The 24704-nt window shown below is 38.8% G+C and overlaps 1 protein-coding gene across 2 annotated transcripts in view; it reads right to left on the reverse strand.

Moving 5' to 3' along the window:
* LOC108431838 (cadherin-22) overlaps positions 1-24704 on the reverse strand; it is a 237705-nt gene that overhangs the window by 82742 nt on the left and 130259 nt on the right. For both annotated transcript variants that reach the window (XM_017705251.2, XM_017705252.2), the window contains exon 4: positions 23620-23914. In XM_017705251.2, coding sequence (XP_017560740.1) covers positions 23620-23914 — 295 coding nt within the window. The remainder of the gene's footprint in view (positions 1-23619; positions 23915-24704) is intronic.

Genomic DNA, 24704 nt, shown 5'->3' on the forward strand with positions numbered 1-24704 from the left:
ACTAAAAGATCCCTGACTCAGCCAGGCAGGTACAGGAGATTACATTAGCTTATTTTGCACTGTGTGTGCATGCGTTGCTTTGCTTGTGGCACATCCACAAACTAATACCTTGGGAAGAATTCTAACTAGTATATCAGACGCCATTGCCTCCCCATGAAATAGTGCCATTACAGGTTTTGCAGTGAGTGCATCTGAGGTGTTGTGCTTCTGTTAAGGTCCATCTACTGGCATCTTTGTCAGAAACTGCTTTATGGTATTGATATTCTCTGTTGCTAAGTGTCAGTATTGGCACCACTACTGATACAGTCTCAGTGTTGGTCAAACACTAACAGTAAGCCATTATTCACAAATAGTGAATATAACTATAATATTATAGTAACTTTTGCTCTAAAGTGTGTGTGTGTCCTAAGAAGTGTGTACAGGATGTGTTACCTTATTTTCACTTTGGAAATCAAATACACATCACATTTGACATGGGGCGACCAAATTTTTGCATAGGCCAGTATATGTGTATACCAATATTCGGTTGTTTTAAAAAAAAATTTAATTTATTAAACCTAAATAAATATTAAATCCTTTCTGGAAACATCATTTCTGGCTGGTCAGAGGTTACAATTTCATAGAAAACTCCCTTTAATGGAAGTATAAGGGAACAGAAAGGTCTAATGTTTCCAAAATTTTATAGTCTCACTGGCCCTCTCAAACTTCCTGCAGCATACCCCCTCTCACTTCTAACACAGACTCACACACACGTTCATATTTCCATGAAGCATGATTGGAACAATTTAGCCTTGAAAAAGCAATTCCTCTAAAAACATCAAACAAATGTATGATGTAATGGCACAACACAGCAGATATATTGAGTTATACTGAATAAATAATGTTATGTGATGCTTGTAGGCCCTGTGCTAATTGTTTTAGCCTGGTTCAGTCAAAAGTGATGGTGAGAGCACAGGGATGTGGGACTAATTATTTTGCTTTATTTGTAATTGTTGTAATTGTAAAGGCAGAACCATAGGCAATGGTCAGTATGAGGGTGCATATGCATGAGTCTGGCTGTGAAATGAGCAGAGAATAAAAATCACAAACTAACTCACTACACCTGCAAACTAAACCATCTTTGTTACAGTAAAACTAACTCAAGTATATAACTAACAAGGAGCATACATTACCAGCACTAACACACAGTAGCTGCATAATGAATGAATTCTGTCATTAGTTTGTCCTGAACATGCACTGTGTAGAAGGAGCCAGGGTGAGAAGCTTCTTCTCCAACATAGCATTTTATACAAATAATAACAAACTATTAGAGAATGCGTTTGGTTAACTCATCTCACATACATGCCATATAAAAGTGGATTCATACAGCCATCACAGTACAAACATTTGTGAAAGAATGGGTCGCTGTCAGGAGCTCAGTGAATTCCAGCATGAGACCGTGATAGGACACCACCTATGCAACAAGGCCAGTCGTAAAATTTCCTTACTTCTAAATATTCCAGTCAAATGTCAGTGGTATTATAACAAAGTGGAAGGCAATTGGGAACAACAGCAACTCAGCCACAAAGTGGTAGGCCACGTAATGACAGAGCGAGGTCAGTGGATGTGTGCACAGAGGTCTGTAAAGTCAATCGCTTCTGACCTTCAAACTTCATGTGGCCCTCAGATTAGCTCAAGAACAGTGCATAGACAGCTTCAAAGAATGGGTTTCCATGGCCAAGCAGCTGCATCCAAGCTTTACATCACCAAACGCAATAGAAAGCGTCGAATGCACTGGTGTAAAGTGCTGCCACTGGACTTCTAACAGCAGTAGAGACGTCTTCTCTGGAATGATGAATCACATTTCTCCATCTGTCAATCTGAGAGATGAGTCTGTGTTTGGTGGTTGCCAGGAGAACGGTACTTGTCTGACTGCATTGTGCCAAGTGTAAAGTTTGGTGGAGGGGGGATTATGGTGTGGGGTTGTTTTTCAGGAGTTGAGCTCGGCCCCTTAGTTCCAGTGAAAGGAGCCCTTAATGCTTCAGTAGACCAAGCGATTTTGGACAATTTCATGCTCCCATCTTTTTGGGAACAGTTTGGAGACGGCCCCTTTCTGTTCCAACATGACTGTGCAACAGTGCACAAAGCAAGGTCCATAACAACATGGATGAGTGAGTTTGGTGTGGACAAACTTGACTGGCCTGCACAGAGTCATGACTTCAACCTGATAGAAGACTTTTGGGATAAATTAGAGCAGATACTGGGGGCCAGGCCTTCTCATCGAACATTAGTGTCTGATCTCACAAATGCGCTTCTGGAAGAATGGCCAAAAATTCCCATAAAAACACTCCTAAACCTTTTGGAAAGCCTTCCCAGAAGCTGTTGAAGCTGTTGTAGCTGCAAACGGTGGGCCGACATCATATTAAACCCTATGGATTAAGAATGGGACGTCACTTAAATTCATATGTGTGTGAAGGCAGACGAGCAAATACTTTTGGCAATATAGTATATATTTGTAGAATACTATGGTGTTGAATTTTAGCAAAACCACCCAGAACTATTCACAGAAATTATTCTTCTATGTTTTCAAAAGTTGAGCCCAATCCCGCTCATCATGCACATCTGCAAACATCATGAGTAGTGTCCGTTGTCAGCGCCTGGATCACTTTCAAGCTCATCCGTATCGCATTCAAAAACGGATCATGTAAGATTGCATTTTCTTCCCCCCCTCTGGAAAAAGAAACTTGTTAATGCATCAGCACCTGACTGTGAGCTAGAAATGGAGAAGTCGAGTCTTTCATGGGATTACTCCCTTATCTTAATTTTCCGGAGGTCATAATCAGAGTGACGCTCAGCTGTTCGCCAGCTCGCCACATGCCAGGTAACACCACCGGAGAAGAAACCATATAAATGCAAATGCTACTTTATTGTGTTTATACTTAAGCAGGAAAGGGAGGCAGAAACGTTGTCTCTTATTAATGCATTGCCGCAGATTCCCTAAGAAGTCATTACTTACTGGTTTGTGTGTCCTAAGCAGATTTTTTGGTGACTCAAGGGAATAGACTAGTCCAAAAAAAAAAAAAGGAGTCTTAAGACATGCAGAATTTTACTACTTTTTTTTTTTGGGAAAGTGTTCACCCAGAAACTGCTGGACTACTTTACTATGCTCATGGATATGGAACGAAGTAAGAACCTGTGCCCAAAATCCGTTGAGTGTGGAGAATTCATGTTTGATTTCCCTCTGTGTTCCGCCACAGTACAAATATTGTTCCAGAGGTAAAACACATTTCCCTTGGCTTGTTTGCACACACTGCTCCTGCTCCTCTTTTCCGTGGTACAGCTGCTGTAGCCCATATCTAGCACTCGCTCATATATTCTATGTAACTACCATCTACAGGCTGGGCAAGCAGCTAAAACTACATACATCACCTTTATTATATTTTCATTACACTGCTGCTTCAAAATAACTCAACCACCGTAAAACCAGAACTGCAAAGTTGAAGTAAGAAAAGGGTTTTTTTTTGTTTTTTTTAATAAATTCACACAGCAGCATAGGGAACACAAAGTTAGCTGTACACTCATTTCTCTGTTCTTTTGGCTTTTGATGCTATATCTTGATGCTGACTGTTAGTGATATCAAAAATAAGTCATTAATGATTTCTATTCAGAATGTGATGCCAGCACTGGTTCAAAAAATGCTGTCGCAAAGGCAGCAGCACACTGTATATGTGTTCTACATACAAGTATAATTCAGCCTCAATACATATGTAATTGCCTTACAATGCATGTGTAATTACCAGCAATCCCTCTGTCAGATTTCTCACAGTCTGACACTGGCTTGCTGTTCGTACAAGGTTGTTTGTATGATCATAGTGAGACCATCTCCGAAAACTAAGCTAAGCTAAAGTCAATAAATCTCCAACTTCAACACAGGGGTCCTGCACAACAGAGCCCAAAGTAAACCAGAAAGGAGGGAAACAAGTGATTCAATAAGCAGAAGGGGGAGAAGGTGACTCCCTGAGTGAAGAAATAGGACATAAAGGCCCGCGGCTGCAATCTCTACTACATCAGCCGAGCTCAGTGGATGTGACCTCTTCACCTCAAGGTCCTCTCCATCTCTCAGTAGTACTGGCTCTTTAACACAGGGGGTGGAAGTTGATTAAACAGGATTTCTGCTGGGCGACCCCAGGGGGTCATTCTTTCTCATGACAAAGTTGTCAGAGAATGGCCAGGATTGGTGCGGTCATAAAATATCCTGTGTGATTGGTAAAAAGGCAGTGTTAGATCTCATGTGGCATCACCTTTTCCTTTGCCTGTATAATCACAGGTCAGTTTAACAGATTTGTAGATGAGGCTTTAGAACTGGTTTCTGAGGTGCAGAGACCTTTAGCTGCTGATCCAGAGGCCAATACTGATAGAGCATCTCTGAATGAAAGATAATCTGTTAGAAACACCTAGAAAAACTAGAAAAATTCATAACATCCACTGGCCATTTTATCTATAATGCCTACCATATAGGTGCACTTTAAGTTCACAGTCTATAGCCTATAGCCCACCTGTTGCTGCATCATACATCAGCCACCTTCTATTTCAAAAAGGGAACAGCATAGAACAGCATAGGAACACTGCTAGCCAAATATTATATGGGTGGTGGACTATTCTCAGCACCACCGTGACACCAACATGTTGCATGGCAAGTCAATGTTAACTGACTTTAGCATCTCTTCTTATCACAAATGTGTTGATGGAGGAACGAAATTTAGTTTATCCAAGACACATTAACATACAACAGTTCAGGCAGACAATAAATATAACAAACACAGACAAAACTATGCAAACACTATTCAACAAATTTTTATGTACAATATGCAATAATTATATAATTCGACAATCATTAAGCATAGGACAGTAGAAACTACCCATTGAGTTCTTTGCTGTGACTCAAAGCTGCAATGTCTACTCATGAGCAGCCATGTTGAGTCCTAGAATGAAGTGGTCAGTAAATGTATACATTGTTTGAAGACCCCAGCAACACCACAGTGCCTAATACACTCCTTCCAATTCCTTCCACTGTGAAAAGACAATGCAATGGGTCTGAGAGAATGTGTAGCTGTCAAGAAGTGGTCAGTAAAGGATATAGACAAAAAACTGGTTTCATGGACTGATCTAAATTAGTCTATATTTATACCTGGGATTACTTTCATCATGAAAAGCAGAAAAGGCAACCAACTTTTAAGACTGAACTTTGAAAATGTGGAAAAATGTGTGTAGGTTGTTTTTTTTTTATTATTAAAAATTAAAAGCAAGTCTCTTGAAAAGAATGGGAGGAAAGCAAAGCTGCAGTAAATACTGAAAAATATGATATTGCATTAAATTGTTAAGCAACTTTTCTGTTAAATGTATGCTTTATGGGTAACATTTTACGGTAACACTTTATTTGAAGGCTACCTACATAAGGGCTTTATGACGCATTCATAAGCACTGAATGATGTGTTTATGAAGCACTACTTGAACATTTATTAAGTGCTTATGTCGGTTCTCACAACCTGACATAAGATGTTTTATGAAATAAATGACATTGTACTGACATAATAAGAATAAACATTGAACATATTTACAGCACTAAACATATTTAAACCCTATACATAATTGCATCAGTCATCTTATCAATGCCATGGAGCGAAGAGGGGGTGGTTCCCAGGCATATTTAACCTGATATCAGTACAATAAATAGTTATGTATAGTGTTTTAAATATGTTTAGTGCTGTAAATATGTTCAACGTTTATTCTTATTATGTCAATACAATGTCATTTATTTCATAAAACATCTTATGTCAGGTTGCGAGAACCGACATAAGCAATTAATACATGTTCAAGTAGTGCTTCATAAACACATTATTCAGTGCTTATGAATGCGTCATGAAGTCCTTATGTAGGTAGCCTTCAAACAAAGTGTTACCCATTTTACTTGAACCCTGCTACATAATGTTGACATAACAATGCTATGAACATGGCAGGTGACATATGGCAGATTTTCTTCAGTAATATAACACTGTCACATTACCATTACTGGTAATTGTCATTCAGATGCCATAATGTTTGATGAAATTATTTATGTCACAAGTGTAATCTAGTTAGCCATCATGACATCAAACACTATGGCATTTGTCACAGTTGCCGATAATGGTAACATGACACTGTTATTATTAACAGACAATCTCTCATAGCATCTCATGACAGCATGTCATCTGCCATGACAGTTATGTCAGCGTTATTTAGCAAGATTTAAGATAAAATGTTCCTATTTTATGATTTTTCCCTTAATATTAAAAAAAAATGTCTAGTACTTAATGGCTGTTTGACTGGAAATAAATAAAAGAAGGATAGCCTCTGACTGTTGCACATTATTCTGTGTTTCTAATAAACTGGTAACCTTATGTATTCACTTATAACTGAAAGATTGCAGGTCAACGCTCTCCTAAAATGTCAAGTGGGGTAGACCAAAGCTCATCGATAACAAGGCTTCCTTCAAATAACTTAATATACTGTGGTCATTAGCATAAACAACCAACCTGCCTGCAGCTGGGTGCCTGCACTGTAAATGGGCCATGAAAAATGCATATGCAGAGATATGAGTAGACATGAAATCTCTAATGTGAAATTAATTTTAATGCTTTCAGCCCTATGGAAGAGAAGATTTTAGAAGCTAGCATGCTTTCTTACCCCATAGTGCCAGTCAGATTTATGCACGGATGTATTTAATGGTGTCAACAAAATCTGTTTCGAGCTGCAGTTGACGGCTCTGGGGGAAAGGAAGATGGTTCAATTACAGTGTGCGGGGAGGCCGGAGGAGGGTGCCTAGTGCGACACACTAGACTGACAGCTATTTAAGAGCTAGCGTCATAAAGGAGATTTGTGTTGCTCTCTGCTACAGTGACACTACAAGCAGGCAGCAAGGCACTCTCTCAATCCTCTTCTCGCTCCCTCTCTTTCCCTCTCCCCCTTACGGCCTGTCCTAATCACCCGGTCTGAGTACTTCCTCCCAAATGTCTATGCATTATGGATCATTTAGTGCGGCCATAAAAGCTGAGGTGTTTTCACATGAAAAGTTATTTCACCACTACTTCCGCCGTGATTCATTCGTCACAGGCCCACATAAAAAAGAAGGTCTGGAGAGATGAAAGATAAGGGAGGACAGGATTGAAGGAAGGAAAAAGGAAAAGAAGGGTGGAAGGAAAAAAATGTCACACCATAAAAGTCAATGGTGTGCTCACTGAGATTCCGAATGAACTCCAACAAGGATTAAGCTATGACAGACACAGCAGGCACCAACACAGACTTTAACACTGGCAACCACTCTAGTAACCAACAACGAGGGAGCATTTCCAACATTGGACACTAATAACTTCCACTATTGTACACTCAGAGACTAACAAGCGTAATATGTAACTGTTATGCTGAAATAAAAGTCTGGCTGAGTGGTTGCTCTCATTCTGTACTCTCTGCCATCTAGGAAAAAAAAAAACATCAACAGTCATTCAGCCTCCTTTAACAATCACTTGGTTAATGAAATGTTAATGATGATCAAATTTAAGCCATAATATCTGTTCATGGCTCAGTTTCTCAGTGCAGTAAACCATCACTGTTTAACCTTCAGAAGTGGCATTTATATCTAGGGATATCAAAAGCGTTGTGTACTTTGATAGGAATTCTGTGGATTCTAAACCATGTTTGTATTTGTAAGTAGAAGAGATTTTATTATGATGTGAATTTGAGGAAAAGTCATCAAAATTGGAAAAAAAAAGTACATTTCTGCTCTGTTGATTTTTTTTTTTTTTTTGTCCACCTCCAAAAAAAATGGAAATGTAGACTTGAATATAAATGCAATTACTTGTGTAACTGAATATACAGATGCACAATGATATCAAACTCATGTCAAACTTCATTGCTTGAAAAAATCAGCATCAGACGGATGTTTAGGTTTGGTCAACATTTGAAAACAGTACATGTATTTATTGTACTTGGGAAGAGCAGAATGTTTGTGATTCTGAGCTGCTGTACTAAAATATCAGCATTTTAATCATTAACAGTCATATGCAAAAGTTTGAACACCCCTGATCAAGTAACATGTTTTGCTGATTTTCTAAGTGAAAATAAGTTCACACATCCTCTACAGGGAACAACCTTAATTTTAGTGTACAATTTCTATATAATTGCTGAGTGTAAAATTTTGGGGAAACAAAAAAAATCTGCCACGTTTTTTTTTCACAAGCCATTATTTTTTCCAGCATGTTAAATTCAGCAAATACTACAAGAGTGTTTTAGGGCCACTGTTAATAAAAGTAAAAATATTAGACTTCAAGAAAAAGTTGTAATATTTCGAGAATAAAGTCGTAGTATTTCGAGGATAAAGTGCGCTAACTGTAGGGGCCTACCATAACAGGTTAGGGTCCTGGTGGCTGTACTGTGGATGGCAACGATGCAGAGCGCACCAGAGTTCCACTCACTCCTGTCTCTTTGTGGATCGATCATTTTGAGCTGCATTTTCATTGTCTGTGAAACTTCATGCCCTCTTTGAATGGCACAGAGATGTAGCCCTGATAGCTATGTAGGCGACCCTGCCTATGATTCTCCTTCAACAAAACAGACAGACTGTTTCCTCCGGGTCCGTCTGATTCTTTTGTCTAAATAAACAGTTTCCTTTTCAGCCGATACTTATACTAATACCAGTCTGGTGCTAATGCAGAAGAGGCAGAGACTGAGTATTTCTTTATGGGTGAAATTGATATGAAAGTATAACTCCACCAACTCCTCAGTGCTCCTCATTTTAACACAAGGAGGTGCCACCTTCCTTTTGAAAACCCTTTGGCCACAACATTGTGGCCTTTTCTGGTATTAATGCCACTTTAATGTCATCATTCTAAGACTTTTTTTCCTCAAGATATTACGACTTCTCGAAATATACCATAAGACTTTTTTTTCTTGACATCATACCATACAACTTTTTCCCTAAATATTACACAGTAATTAGTGATGAGTTAACTTATTCACTTCAAATCAACTAAACAAACTGACCAGGGGTGCCCAAACTTTTGAATACGGCTGTGTAACCCAACAGAAATACGTTATTTCTCAATAATGCTTAAAACACTATATTCAGTTGCAATTTCTACATTTGTATAAATGTTTATGTATAGACACTGGTATGTGCGTTGATGGATATGTACTTGAAGAATATCTTAAATCAGCACTGGCCCAAATTTTCTGCCAGTGCATCCAAAACTACAATTGAATAGTGTAGCAAAATGAAAATAATAATTCATCAGCTTATAGGTTAATCCTACAGATTCCCTTCGATCCACTGAAAGAGGTTGTCGGTGGCTTTCCCTTTTCAGTGGTAAATAAAGCATTAGGACACAGTGAGCATTGTCAATCAGCACAGATGTTATCGGATTGGAAGCTAGACTGCATGGGCACGACCTGCGTGACCCAACCTGTCTGCCAGTGGCTAAGGTCCACCTGAAAACCAGCACATCAATCACACCTTCACACCACAATCATCCATCAACTGCAGCTTGGACTGTTTGGAATCAGTTTGGACTGCCCTTTATTGGCAGAGTGAGGATATGTTAGACACATACAAGTAGGAATACAGACACATATGCTGTCTAGCAGAACCCATGTCCACACAGTGCTGGGCATTACTGGTCATATTCAATACCACAGTAATTACCAAATATATCAAGGTATCATTGTTATGCAATTTCAAGGGGATCATATCCCACATTCTTGAGATCAACTTATGACACTAGTGTAGTTTCATGTATCAAAAACAGTCATGATCTATTTTTACATTATCATTTTCCAACCTCTTTTTATCCTGTAAAATGGCTGTTTCTGTTACTGTTCTTTTAAGACATATGGATATATGTAAATGAGCTCTGTTCTGATTGGCTGCCAATATTGTGCCTCATTCAGACAGCTGTTACAGCTGAAACACTCCTAATAACTTCAACCTGAATGGGTGGGGCTATTGGCCTGTTTTGTTCAGTTTTCTTCTCCGAAAATGACATCAGAGTATCTAGATCAGTGTCACACAACGGACATCACTGTTTTATTAAGATTAAGATTAAGTGATACTTTTTTGATCCCACAAACGGGGAAATTCCACCTCCGCATTTAACCCATCCGTGAAGTGAAACACCACATACGCACACTAGTGAACACACACACTAGGGGGCAGTGAGCACACTTGCCCGGAGCGGTGGGCAGCCCAATCCACGGCGCCCGGGGAGCAGTTGGGGGTTAGGTGTCTTGCTCAAGGACACCTCAGTCATGGACTGTCGGCATGGGGGATCGAACCGGCAACCTTCCGGTCACAGGGCCGGATCCCTAACCTCCAGCCCACGACTGCCCCGGAACATAAGGTCATGAATATAATGCTCATTATCTATAAAAAGTAAATGTATTTATATTATTGTGTGACACCTACACTCCTATATTGACTGTCTATATATATGTTGATTGAATTAATGTCTGGAAGTACAGCAGTGTGTAGAAGTCCATTCTTTCCAGGAGACTCATTTTCAGTTTTTCTAAGTAATCTGCAGGGATATTTTCACACCTCTAAAGTTCAGTCGAAGAAATTCCAAGTAATTCAAGTGTTCCAAGTAATAGTTCAGACCCATAGCAGAACACCAGCACCATCATATGATTTGCAAATTTCCTTCCTGTCTTTCTTTTTCTGAGACCGGACTTCTCGAGGGTTACACATACTTTCAGTTCCATAGTGTTAAGGTGTTCTCTCACCATGGAAGGAGAGACAGAAACACCTGTGGATTGGAGGATTGGAGCTTGATTTTCTCCTCTCTCTCAAAGGTGAAAGCTTTAAGTGCTACTTATCAGATTGTGAGTCCTATTTTCTTTGTATCTTTTAATAATTATTTGAACTCCAGTTTTGAAAAACTGTTTTCACTCACTTTCCTCCCTTATGCTAGTGAATTAACTTATAGCTAATCTCCTGACTCCTGACACTTTGACTGGAAATTCAATAAACGAAAGGTGGTGTCCTTTTTTTGTGTTCACAAAATATTAGGAGTACATAAATATACACACAAACTCCACTGTCTTACAGTCCACCCACGCACCCACCTACCAACACAAACCCATGAAAACACAAAGCTGCAATCAGACAGAGGCCAACACAGAGATAGTCACACATGCTGACAAGCAGCAGATACAGAAGAAATGCAGATAAACAGACAGAAAAGAACACATGCTGATCCTCACAGTATGATGCTTTTTGAAAACCAGGCCCAAAGCGCGAGTCAAAATCAGCATAAAGGGAAACATCACAAAGCTAAAGCCACACACTGTTACAAGGCTGCGATGACTGAAGCAGACAATCTTGATTTTTGAACTGTGTGGTTTCATGTACATGTGTGGTCTGGCATTGGTAGCATTATGAGTTGGCTTTGCTGTCTTTCAGAACCCAGTCACATGACTTTGTCTGCAACCCAACTGAATCATGCAGAACCATGTTAACGAAAGTCTGCAGACTTATGTGTGCAACAATCATATTATTTTTGCATGCAATGCAAGATTTTCAAACCTACAAGCAAAGTGAGCGAGCTGTAACCTAAATATTTAAAATATTACTTTGGCTGGCACAGCCCGAAAAAGGAAAGAGATGCATCTTTTCTAAATTATTCAAGAGTTAGCCTGGGCTAAAACAAACAAGCCCAACTTATATAAAAATGAAAGCCATCATATGCTACTCTCTTTATAGTAAAATGTTCAAGACAAGAAGAGCTTTTCTTTTCAGTATAAAGAAAGTGCATGAAGCAAAGCTTCAACAACTCAAGCAAGGGCAGCATTCATAGGACTAAATCACACCTACATAAGCTTATGATAAGCTGACATAAACCTTACCAGAAACATTTAAAAGGTGATGTGTTGTCTGTAAAGGGAGCTAAAGTCAGCTTTGATGCCAAGTTGGCATAATACTTAGGTAAGGTGAATTTGAGTGTGATCATAATCGTATTTCAGCAGTTATCTGACTATTCAAATGGTCAAGTAAACAGCATATTCTTATTTCTTAGATCGGGGTAAGGTCTTGAAAATGGATTAAGAAGTCTGATAGAGAGCTGGATTTTAGCTCAGTAATCAGATGGCGCATGTAAACTTTTACTCTAATTTCTGTCAGATTTCTCAGTCTACGCATGTGTGAAACAGTCTGCAGTACCAGAAATAAGCAAGTAGCGAGATGGAAGTAAAACACTTTCGGAGCAAGGCTGAAACTACATGCTTGTCGAAATTAAGGACTTAAATATTCATCTTCAAGATGATATGTTCATATTTTCAGGTAACGTGGTGATGTTTTTAAAGCAAACAAAAAAAGTTCTGACATGAAGATGGAGTTTACATTACATTTGTGCATTGTCTTCTGTGAGTTTATTGGCTGGTTGTAAAGCCAAAATCCAATTATTGTCAGAATCATGTAGATTTGGATTTTCTCCAATATCTGATTACTCAAGTGCATGTATAAACATGTGGATCTGATTACTGACAAATCTGATTTTCTACAGTTATCAGATTAAGTTTATCAGATTATTGGATACTCAATGATTTGCTCTGATTTAGGTCTGTGTCAGTTGATATTAGCAGCAGATCCTTTCAGTCCTGAAAGTTGTGAAGTGGAGCCACTGTAGATCAGACTTGTTCCAGCACATGCCCTACCGCATTAAGATCTGGAAATTTGGAGGTTCCTCAAACCATCCCTGAACAATGTGTGCAGTGGGACAGGATACATTATCTGGCTGAAAGAGCCATTGGCCCTTGCCATCGAGAAATACTGTTGCCAAGAAACAGAGTACCTGGCCCACAATGACGATTAGGTAGGTGGTTTTCGTGAAAGTGATGTCCACATGAACCCGGGGTCTCCCAGCAGAACACCGCCTAGAGCATCGCACTCCCTCCACTGGCTTGTCTTCTTTAAACAGTACATCCTCACACAGTCACTTCCCCAGGCGCACACATACCTGGCCATCCACATGATGTTAAAGAAAACAGGACTCATCTGAGCAGGTGACCTTCGTCCACTGCTCCAAGATTCAGTTCCGACATTCACATGACAACTGCAGGCAGTTTTGATGGTGGACAGTGGCTAGCATGGACACTCTGAATGGTCTGCAGCTTCGCAGACCCATACACAGCAGGATGTTATGCACTGTGTTGTGACACATTCCTTCTGTAACCATCATTAAAAATGTATGCTACTTGTGCAACAGTAGTCCTTCCTTCAACTCTGACCAGACAGGATAACCTTTGTGGCCCTCACACATCGATAAACCTTGGGTGCCCAACACCCTGTCACTACTTTAGTAGGTACTCTGCACTGCTGACCGGAATCACCCAAAAAGCCTTGCCATTTCAGAGATGCTCCAACCCAGTGGTCTGCCCATAATAATTTGCCCCTTGCCAAAGTCACTCAGGTCTTCATGCCTGCCAATTTCTCATGCATCTGTCATGGTGACTATGAGAACTGACAGTTGGCTTACCATCTAATATATGACATACACATTGACATGTGTTGCTGTTATGAGATAATCAACATTATTGGCTTCATCTGTGTAAATTTCTTGCGTGTTCATGTATTCACATATACACGAGCTTCTGTCACTAAATACAGTTTACCCACTGGGAGTGCAAAACATGTTTTTAGAGTGCTTCTTCTCTAAGCCACAGCACGCATAAATGATGTCACCAACAGTAAAGACCACTTTTCTAAACCAAGTCCAACAAAAACTAAATTTTTTTCCCTCAGCCTCTTAATGAATCAGGGAAACATTAGCTTTTAACATCCTTGCATCGTTAACATTAATGTAGTCGTTTTCACAAAGAGACAAAAAGGAGGAAAAGTAAATCCGCGTGAAATGATAATGACCTCAGCACTTTTGAATGAGATGTAATGCATCAAATTCGGAGTTGCATTTCTGAGTAGAGCGCACTCGCGGGACAATGGCAGCCAGCTGAACACAGCCGTGGCCCTCCATGTGAACCGGCAGCTTTCAGCTTTCAAAAACTAATGTTTCAGACCTCGCCATTGTTCGACTTGTTATTCAGATGCCAGTTACAATGTCCAGCTTCTTTTATAAGGCTCTTTTTTAATTTTCACTATTATACAAGTTTAGTCGGATTGCCAGAAAAAAAAGAAAAGAAATAAATAAGTTTGCTGTATCTTATTTGAAAAAACGCTTAGCTTTGCATACTGAATAAAACTCCAACAGCTAGTTTGTTCTTCTTAGATGCATATAAAAATGGTTTATATAGTACAAAGTGGCATCTTTAGCAGTCTTTTCTATGCATCACATTCACATATGAGCATAACTAGGACACAGTTGCTTAAGAAGAAACTACACAGATTTTCAGATAAGGCTTCTCAGATCAGACGCAGTAAACAAGAAGCCATTATAAGTACAATGATGGAACAGCCTTTTTAAAGATTATAAGACCAAAATAAAACAGACAAAGAAGTGGACTTCATCAAAATGCTACAAATGATTAAAACCCTGTTCATATCTGGCATTAACATATTGTCTCTAGTGATCTGATTAGAAGTGGACAGCAAGACATACAGTACAGATTTTGAGTTATTAGTGGAATGATGGACAGAAACACCTGTGCACGTTTTCAGATCTCAGGCAGCTTGATTCTCTCCTCTCTCTCAAAAACAAAAGTGGTGCTGTTTGTGATGAGGATTTTGATGGTGTCTACCAGGTCTTGCATGGATGTTAGAAGTATCATTTTCTCTATAGTTTTTAATCATTTCTTGAAAATCTTTTGGAAACTCTTGTTTTAACTCACGTTCTTTTGACTTCACTCTTCTTAACGCAAGCAGATTAATATTGAATATTTACTTAGAAATATCTCCTGAACAGTTAATAACTTGTACTTAATGGCCATTTTGCCTTATAGACATCTCTGTTGTGCTGATGCAGTTTGTGTCTTGTTTGTTTTGTTTGTTTGTTTATAACATTCACACTACAAATGTAAAATGTATTTATAACCTGTACATTCTTGTTTAACCTGTATAACCCCCTTCATGTTCATACCCCCTCATATTTTTTTTAACCTGTATATACTATACTTACTGTACATTGTAACACACATATTTAAATTTCTGCTAAGCACTTCTGGATGGATGCAAACTGCATTTTGTTGCTTTGTACCTGCGACATACGCAATGACAAAGTTGAATTCTATTCTATTCTATTCTATTCTATTCTATTCTATTCTATTCTATTCTATTCTAATGTGGGGTCACATGTGCCTTGACTACTTCCTAAGGTGGTTTGAATGATTAGCTTACAACGTGCTTAGAGACACACTGAACCTTGTTCACACCTGTACTTGGCGATGTTCCCTTATGAATGGATCACTCAGGCTGCATGTTAATTAGAGCCTGAAATATTTTTCCAAACCTGGTGAGACCAGCTTGTTCAGGTTAGGTTTGGTCAGGTTTGCAGATAATTTCACACATCTGTATCTCACTCAGGTCAGGTTTAAATTTCACATTCTCATAGCCTGCCTCCCACTTTCAACAGATTTTGCCCTGTTTCCGCACATTAGTCTTACTCCTAATATGAATCTTTACTACTTCATTATCTTATACTTACTATTTTAATATGTATGTTGGAGAAGCACACACTCCACAAGGCCCATGTTGATGAAAAAATGAGACATAAATAGTAAATTGGTTCAGGAAAGTACTTTTAGTGCAGCCAATAGGATGTTTGTTTGACCAAAAATATTAAACAGATGAAGTTAACCCTCACTAAATCAGTACTGCAGTGTAAGAGCAGTGTACTATGGAAAACTTATACAGACTAAAAATTGATGCTGTTTAAAAAACTATCTCATGAATTAATTTGTTAAAGCAGAATTTCAACTTTTTTTTGGACAGATTATTTTGGACAGCTGATTATTTATATATAACACATTATTTTAGATTATTTTTCTAAATTGTTTAACCATGCTCTGACAGCCAACATTGTCATTACACAGAAACAGGTGCTGTCGTGTCAGGTTTTATTCAGTGTTTTAGTTGATGTGTCGTATTATGTCAGTTTCTGACAGAATTTTGTAGAGTTTTGACTCAATGATAATGTGGTTGGGGTTGGGTCAGGTTTGGCTAGGGCAGAACATCCTCGGGTTCAGCTTCAGACCTAAATTTCAGGTCTGATTAAAGCTATGATGTTAATGGCAAATTGGAGCAGGGCCTGAGCACCTTAACTTCGAGTTGTTATAGGTTTTTGTGGTTTTAAAATGCACTGTTTAGTAATTCCACTAAACTTCTGCTCATTATGCCAGCTAAGAAGACAAATGGTAACAATAATTTGTTTGACTAAGGGTAAGTGGGAAAATGGGTTTAATTGCCGAATTATTTTGCGCTCACATTAAGATATAAAATACATGTACTGAAATTTGTGTTCAAATTGGAGTCAAAATTACAAAGCAGAAGGCGTCGCCCATGGCCTCAAGCAGATTTGTAATGCACAAATTCTGTCTCCAGAAGACAAATGAAATTCACACCCTTGCTAGTAATTTCATGCTAATTCCATTACCAAGTGGAAAACACGCAAGTGCACTGTGCCTCTGCGTCCCAGCTGCACACTCGCTTATTGTGTTATACGAGACGGACTATCAAAGCAGCATGAATTATATGCAAACAAATTCAACTTGGACTTCAGCGCCCTGCTAAAGGCCAGATACACTGTCTCAGACCAAGGAGAGAAAGAAAGAGAGAGGAAACGAGACAAGCGTGATGAGTGAACTGAATATGGTGGGGGCTTGTCTGTGATTATGGTTTTATTATTATTGCTGTGCATTCGCCACTCTGGTAATAAAACACTGTGGCGATCATGCCCAGCCAGTAGCTGTGATTAAATCTCATATTTCCACAGATCACTTCGCTTTCCACATCTGTGTGGGGGTTCGTTACGGGAGTGCTACTGCTTGGGACACGTTGTTAAATTAAATCTGTCTGTTATGTGACAATTAGCCTGATTAGTTGTGATCACCAGTGTGATGTTCAGTAAAAACCTCTGTTGTAGGCAAATGACTGGGAGAAATGAGTTCTTTATATGCAGGCACGGAGCCTTCGTTTGATATGCTAAAGAGTTTGACACTGCGATGCTTGAAGAGTGCAGTGTAAGCCCATAGTCAATGAGTTAATGTGTTAACTGTGTACATCAGGCTCAAGACTTTGCGATGGTGTTTAAAGTGCTAATCATTTGATGACAAAGTCCATCTATTAACAGCCTGTTGAAGCCTAAAATGGCAAAGACAAGTATGAGACAGTGAATGATTGTACATAATCAACATATTTAATGAATACAAAAGGATATAAATAGCTAAAGAACCAATTATATTCATTTAAATTGCATACTATTATATTAAGCTTGTTAATGTTTTTGCCAATGGGTTTTGTCTAGAGTTGGTTCTTTTAGAATGCACATAGCTTCAGTTACACAGCACATTCTCAAAAAAAAAAAACTCCTCATGAAAGATGTGATCAGGCATAATTGTGCTTAAACAAACTACAAACCGGTTTCCAAAAAAGTTGGGACACTAAACAAATTGTGAATAAAAACTGAATGCAATGATGTGGAGATGGCAAATGTCAATATTTTATTCGTAATAGAACATAGATGAAAGATCAAAAGTTTAATCTGAGTAAATGTAACATTTTAAAGGAAAAATATGTTGAATCAAAATTTCAGTGTCAACAAATCCCAAAAAAGTTGGGACAAGTAGCAATAAGTGGCTGGAAAAAGGAAATTGAGCATATAACGAACAGCTGGAAGACCAATTAACACTAATTAGCTCAATTGACAAAATGATTGGGTCTAAAAAGAGCTTCTCAGAGTGTCAGTGTCTCTCAGAAGCCAAGATGGTAAGAGGATCACCAATTCCACCATTGTTGCACAGAAAGAGTGCAGCAATACCAGAATGGTGTTACCCAGCGTAAAATAGCAAAGACTTTTAAGTTATCATCATCAACCGTGCATAACATCATCAAAAGATTCAGAGAATCTGGAACAATCGCTGTGCCTAAGGGTCAAGGCCGTAAAACTCTCCTGGATGCTCGTGATCTCCGGGCCCTTAAACGTCACTGCACCTCAAACAGGAATGCCACTTTCAAGGAAATAACAGAATGGGCTCAGGAATACTTCCAGAAAGCATTGTCAATGAACACAATCCACCGTGCCATCCGCCATTGCCAGCTGAAACTCTACAGTGCAAAGAGGAAGCCATTTCTAAGCAAGCTCCACAAGCTCAGACGTTTGCACTGGGCCAGGGGTCATTTAAAATGGAGTGTGGCAAAATGGAAGACTGTTCTGTGGTCAGATGAGTCACGATTTGAAGTTCTTTATGGAACACTGGGACGCCATGTCATCCGGACCAGAGAGGACAAGGATAACCCAAGTTGTTATCAACACTCCATTCAGAATCCTGCATCACTGATGGTATGGGGTTGCATGAGTGCTTGTGGCATGGGCAGCTTGCATGTCTGGAAAGGCACCATTAATGCAGAGAACTATGTTCAGGTTCTAGAACAACATATGCTTCCATCTAGACATCATCTCTTTCAGGGAAGACCCTGCATTTTTCAACAAGATAATGCCAGACCACATTCTGCAGCAATCACAACATCATGGCTACGTAGGAGAAGGATCCGGGTACTGAAATGGCCAGCCTGCAGTCCAGATCTTTCACCTATAGAGAACATTTGGTGCATCATAAAGAGGAAGAGGCGACAAAGAAGGCCCAAGACGATTGAACAGTTAGAGGCCTGTATTAGACTTGAATGGGAGAGCATTCCTATTTCTAAACTTGAGAAACTGGTCTCCTCTGTCCCCAGACGTCTGTTGAGTGTTGTAAGAAGAAGGGGGGATGGCACACAGTGGTGAAAATGGCCTTGTCCCAACTTTTTTGGGATTTGTTGACACCATGAAATTTTGAAACAACATATTTTTTCCCTTAAATTGATACATTCTCTCAGTTTAAACTTTTGATCTGTGATTTGTGTTTTATTCTGAATAAAATATGGACATTTGCCATCTCCACATCATTGCATTCAGTTTTTATTCACAATTTGTTTAGTATCCCAACTTTTTTGGAATCCGGTTTGTACTAGGGATGAACCAATGCAGGTTTTTCCCACTATTCTCACAAGCATATCTGTCAAGCTAAAGCTTATACTCGCACATTCATAAAATGTAGATATTTGAACTTGACCCACCTGGAATAATGCAAGCATTTTAGCACAGTAACCCAGCGTCACCTATATGTTCTCCCTTCCCCAGAACAATTAAAATCTAATGACATCAACACAACAAATTATTGGTCATGGGCACAGCCACATTTGCTTATATTGTCATTCGACGATAAAGATGCTATTCTGTGATTATATAGCAAGATAGATTAACCTATACTACACTAATAATATCACTTATAAGTATGTCTACCACTGACTCATTATTATTACTCATCCCTCAAAAGAGCTCAGTAACACTGAGATCAATAACTGATCCCATTGATTTATCAGTCTACTCAGGCTTTAACAGAGCTCCCTAACACGGAGATTAAGAACTGATCACCACATTGATTTATCAGGCTACTCAGGCTTTAGCAGGAACCTTAGTGTTTGCAAAGAAGTAGTTAGGTGAATTTCTCAGATTCTGTCCAAGGAGTATGTGCTGTTTCTAAAATATTTACAAGCATTAATGGTTTCTTTTAAACTTTTTTTTTTATTATTACATAGTTGGTAGGTATTCTAAAAGTATTCTTAAATGGTAACTATTTCTGCCTTTACAATATGTAACACAAGCTGAGTACAGATACCTCAAAATTTTGAAAATGTATTTCCAAAATTTTGGCTCATAGTGCACATGATCTGAGCCACAGTTTTTCTTTCCCCCACCAAGAGAGCGTGCTGCTCAGTGTTTGATCACAGAGCACTCAGGCTATCGACAGCAGAGCCAACGCTTCCAGCAATGTTCAGTGCCAAAATCTCCCTTACCCCTGACCGTGCTCCTGCAGTAACAAAGACAATAGGTTGATTCATCGTATTAGATATGCGCCCATTTTAAATTGTAGAGGTTGAGGGATTCTGAGAGAATGAGGAATTTTGGTTCATGCGTGGTACCAAAGACGTACAAAGAAACAAAAGCAGAACTTTGGGAAGAACTGAGTGAGACACAATTCATTGCAGTTATAATAAATAGCTGGATACCTCAAGTTCTTCTACCAGCTACTGTCTCGATAAAAGGGAAACTTTGATAGCAATGGTTAGATTTATTTCACTTGATTTTTACATTTAATTTGCTTGCTATTTACATTTTTATACTCATAGATTGGTACGAATGCTCTACCTCTTGATGATTACATTTGATGTTTTGTTGTACTTGCTGTTTACATTTATTTTTACTTTTTGTTTCACAACAGTTTTGTAAAAGGGCAACTTTTAAATGTATTTTATTTCTCTCTCTCTCTCTCTTTCTCTCTCTCTCTCTCTCTCTCTGTGTATATATATATATATATATATATATATATATATATATTTATTTATTTTTTTTTTTTTTTTTAAGATTTGTATTCAGACAACTTGCATAAAACATATGTTTAATGTATTTATGTTCAAAGTGGTTCAATTTTCCCGCTCTGAACCATGACACAAAGCAAACCATAGCGCAGAAATTAAGGACTGAGACGAACTGTGGAAGGGGTGAACTGTTACACCCAAAGCAGATGTGCACATCCCAACTCTGGCAGCAGATTTTAATGTGTCAAAGTAAACATCTCTGAATGTACCTGAATGTCAGTGAGATGTGTGACAGAGGAAAAATGCAAGCTTAAAAATATTATAATTCCTTTGTGGTAAAACCTTCCTTTCCACCCTGGTGAAATTTATCATTTGACTGTTTGCATCACAATATGAATATGTTCAAGCAATGGAGGAAACAATGAACCACCACTTAGTATTCTGTTCTGAAATGGATCCATTCATCCTGAAGTGTTGTGAAACATCCATTCTTCTTTATATCGGACTGAGCTATCACCTGTCACTGTCTTACTTTGACAGAGTAGAAGTGACCTTATCACGAAGATGCTAACATTGACGCCATTAGGAATTGTTCTACAGGAGGGCCAAACAGGAAATGCTTGACTAAGCAGTGATGTTATCTCATTAAGCTTGGAGCTCGGTTCAATGTATAAAACATGAAGTGCACACTGGCTTAATGTGAGAGGTGGAGAAACAAGGGGAAGGAGAAGTGGAGATGGCACAAACATTAACTGCTCTCCCTCCCTCCGTCCCTCCCTTTACCCCCCCCCCCCCCCTTCCTCGTTACAGAAAGTGCTGCCCCTGGCTCCGACTCTACCGTGCTGAGGAAGCAAGAATTAATTCCAATCAGGAAGTTCACTGCTGCTGAGGACTAGAGTGATTACATTATTGTAACCTGCACCTAGTTTATAATAACAAACCTACATAAAGGTGTTCTGAGGAACCTGGAAATCACAGCCCCATGAGCAACCCATAAGCCTATAACAAATATCCTGCCTGTCAAAAGTTTGGGAACCCTGCCATTTTGCTATTACTTCACCTTTTAATGCCAAATAGGGCTGTACAATTAATCATATTGTAGCAACCGGCTACTGGCTGGCACTGGCAACAAGAGACTCTGGAAAGACGCATGGTATGAAAAGGAATATGTATTCTTTTTTTGCTAGTTTAAGTTATGTGTAGTTGTTTCTTGTGATATTCTGTGTTGAGAAGTGGAGTTATTGTGTGGTTGTTTTTGTATAAGGGGAGGTCGCCATCAGGGACCTTCCATGTGTTTCTCCTTCTGCAGTTGGTGTCAAAAGTGGGATAGCAGCCTCAGTGGTTTGGGGAGAAATGGCACTTCAAGAATCTTCCACGTGAGCAGCAGGAAAAGCAGAGCCTGGTGAAAGACTAATGGTGACAATGCTGTTCTGGCATGGCCCCCATGTTGTCCCTGTTGTCATGGTCTTCCACCAGTCTCTGCCTCTCTCACTATTCACCTGAAATTTTCTTCCCAGACTGCATGGGGCATTATCCTACTTCTGACACCAATGTGCCTATCAGTAACAAGCACTTCTTGCAGCAGATCATGGCCACTCTCTGCTGATGTTGCAATATTTTTATCCTAATCACGATAAACTCATTAATAAGGGCAACAATGACAAATGAATCCCTCACACATGCAGTGACAAAATTAGACAAAATGGCAGAAACCTAACAAGTGCTTCCCTGCACTGGCCTTGAACCTTGTTCTTCAGCAGGGAAAGTGAGTAAATCAACCATTCTGCTAAATATTACTGTGTATTCAAACTACTCTCTTCTGAATTATGATCCTGTAAAAATACTTAAAACATGATGACTATTCTCCCTCCTAGTGTTGTGTAAAGTGCATAGACAGTATGGTAAAATGTATGAGGCATCAATGGCTACTGTCACAACTGCATCATAAAGAGCTTTTTAAATAATTACATTTATAGTACTTCATTTTGGTTGGCCTATATACATATTTATTTATGTCTGTCACCTGTATAGAACATTAACAGAGTGTAGAGCATTAACAGAAAAAGCTGTTCAGGGAATCTTGACTATTTTTAGGCTGAAGCACCTCATGGAACTCACTCTTACTAACCACAATGAACCTTTTTTTTGTAATTATGCCACATCTACCCTCATATACATGCACTCACATAAATGTCTACATTTAATCAAACTCATATGGAGTCCAGCAAAACATTGCTGAAAATAAGAGTAAAAACACTTGTGTGGAGGCTAGCATAAAATCTAGCATTAGTTTCTAGCTTGTGGTACTCTTTACAAAGTAAAAATTCTAAAAATAGCAATTAATGCATTAGCATAGCTGCGTTACCAAAGACAGAGAAGAACATTCTCGAGCGCAGCTACGTCCTGTTGATTCCAATCTTGAACAGGTACTAAAAACCATTTTCCAGTGTGAAATTCCAATACCTTGTTCAGTAAAAAAACCCAAAAAAAACAACAAAAAAAACCTTACATGTTTCTTGTCTTGAATGTATGGTTCTTGAAAGAATCTTTCAATGGTTTGGAACCATTACATTTGTGGAAGTTAGTTTAAAAACGTTCTCCACATTCATTGCTTTTTTTTTGCAAAAATAGAGACATTCATTGAAAAAGGTGCTTTAGGAAACCAAATGTGGCTCCTCAAAAGCATCATTCCAAAGAACGTTTTTGGCGCCTTTTTTGTCAAAACTGTACTTTAGAAAAAACTGTCAAATCATTATGTAGGAAAAATCTCCTCTTCTTACCAAGGAGGATGCTTTGATAAACATTGAGCCGAGTGTTGTAAAATACAGGAAATATAGACCTACTAGAAAGTGTTTTATGTTTTATTTACAACCTTTTTATGCTATTATTTGTTATTAATGAATATCAAGTAAATTCAGATTTTAGTCAACTTGTCCCAAAATTTTCAACATGCAGTCTGCAATCCTGCACAAGCACATTTGTAATGAAAATTCACAAATTATTCCCTGAATAATAGTCTACAAATGTCTTACCAATAGGAGACAGTTCAGCCACACTTCCAATGTACGGCCCTTCCAGGAACTTGGGTTCACTGTCGTTGATGTCCTGGACTTTTATAACAAACTCTGACTCTGGTTCAAGTGGTGCGTCGGTCAGACGGTCTCGAGCCTGAGCTCGTAACGTGTAGAAGGCTTTCTCCTCTCGGTCCAGTCGTTCAGTGGCATGAATGTCTCCCGTCACTTCATCAATGATGAAGATAGTCCCTGCGCCTTCTCCAGATATGGTGTACTTGATAGAGCCATCCCCTTCATCAGAGTCTGAGTGGATCTGCCAGTCAAAGTGAGATTGGTGTAAGTAAAGAGATGGGTGCAAAACTCTGTAATACCTTATTTTGAGAGGTCCTTTGTAGGTGATTAATAAATTCTTAACAGATTATCAGTAACACATCAACATATCAGTGGAGTCTCAGTAGTGAAGTATCCGAATACACTGATGTGTATCTTGTAAATGCTCTGTTGATACATTACTGACATTAAGTAGATATATTGTTAATGTTATTTTCATTATGCCAAACCAAACCTCACCCAAGTTTACCCAAAACCTAATCTTAACCCTAGCCCTTATCCTAACCCTCACCCTGGCCCTAATCCTAACCTTAACCTCAACTCAAAACTTAATCCTAACCCTCACCCTGGCACAACTAACCAACCCAAAACCTAATCCTAACCTTCATAGGTTTTTGACATGTTACTGCGAGTCTGTTGAGTGTTTCATCTAAAAGGACAACTCAAAATACCAGCAATCCCTCTCGTTGCTTCAGTATTCAGTGTTAAATGAAAGTCAAAGTTAAAAAAGAAAAGCTTCTACACAGAGGCTGATTTACCAAATAGATCACTGAAATACCAAATAGGGTGGAACGACAATCATCACACTGGATCTATTTTTCAAAATATCTACATGTAATAAGCAAATATGTAAAAAACAATACATTTAAAAATAATGTGAACCCTTAGGAGCAGCATTATTCCTAGAAATGGAGAAAAAAGTGGAAAAAATGTCCTAAAAGTACAGACTCTAAGCTTGTAATCAGTACCACATTAGGTTTCAGAAGTAGAAC

The sequence above is a fragment of the Pygocentrus nattereri genome, chromosome 26 (assembly GCF_015220715.1).
Source record: "Pygocentrus nattereri isolate fPygNat1 chromosome 26, fPygNat1.pri, whole genome shotgun sequence".
Classification (NCBI taxonomy): Eukaryota; Metazoa; Chordata; class Actinopteri; order Characiformes; family Serrasalmidae; genus Pygocentrus; species Pygocentrus nattereri.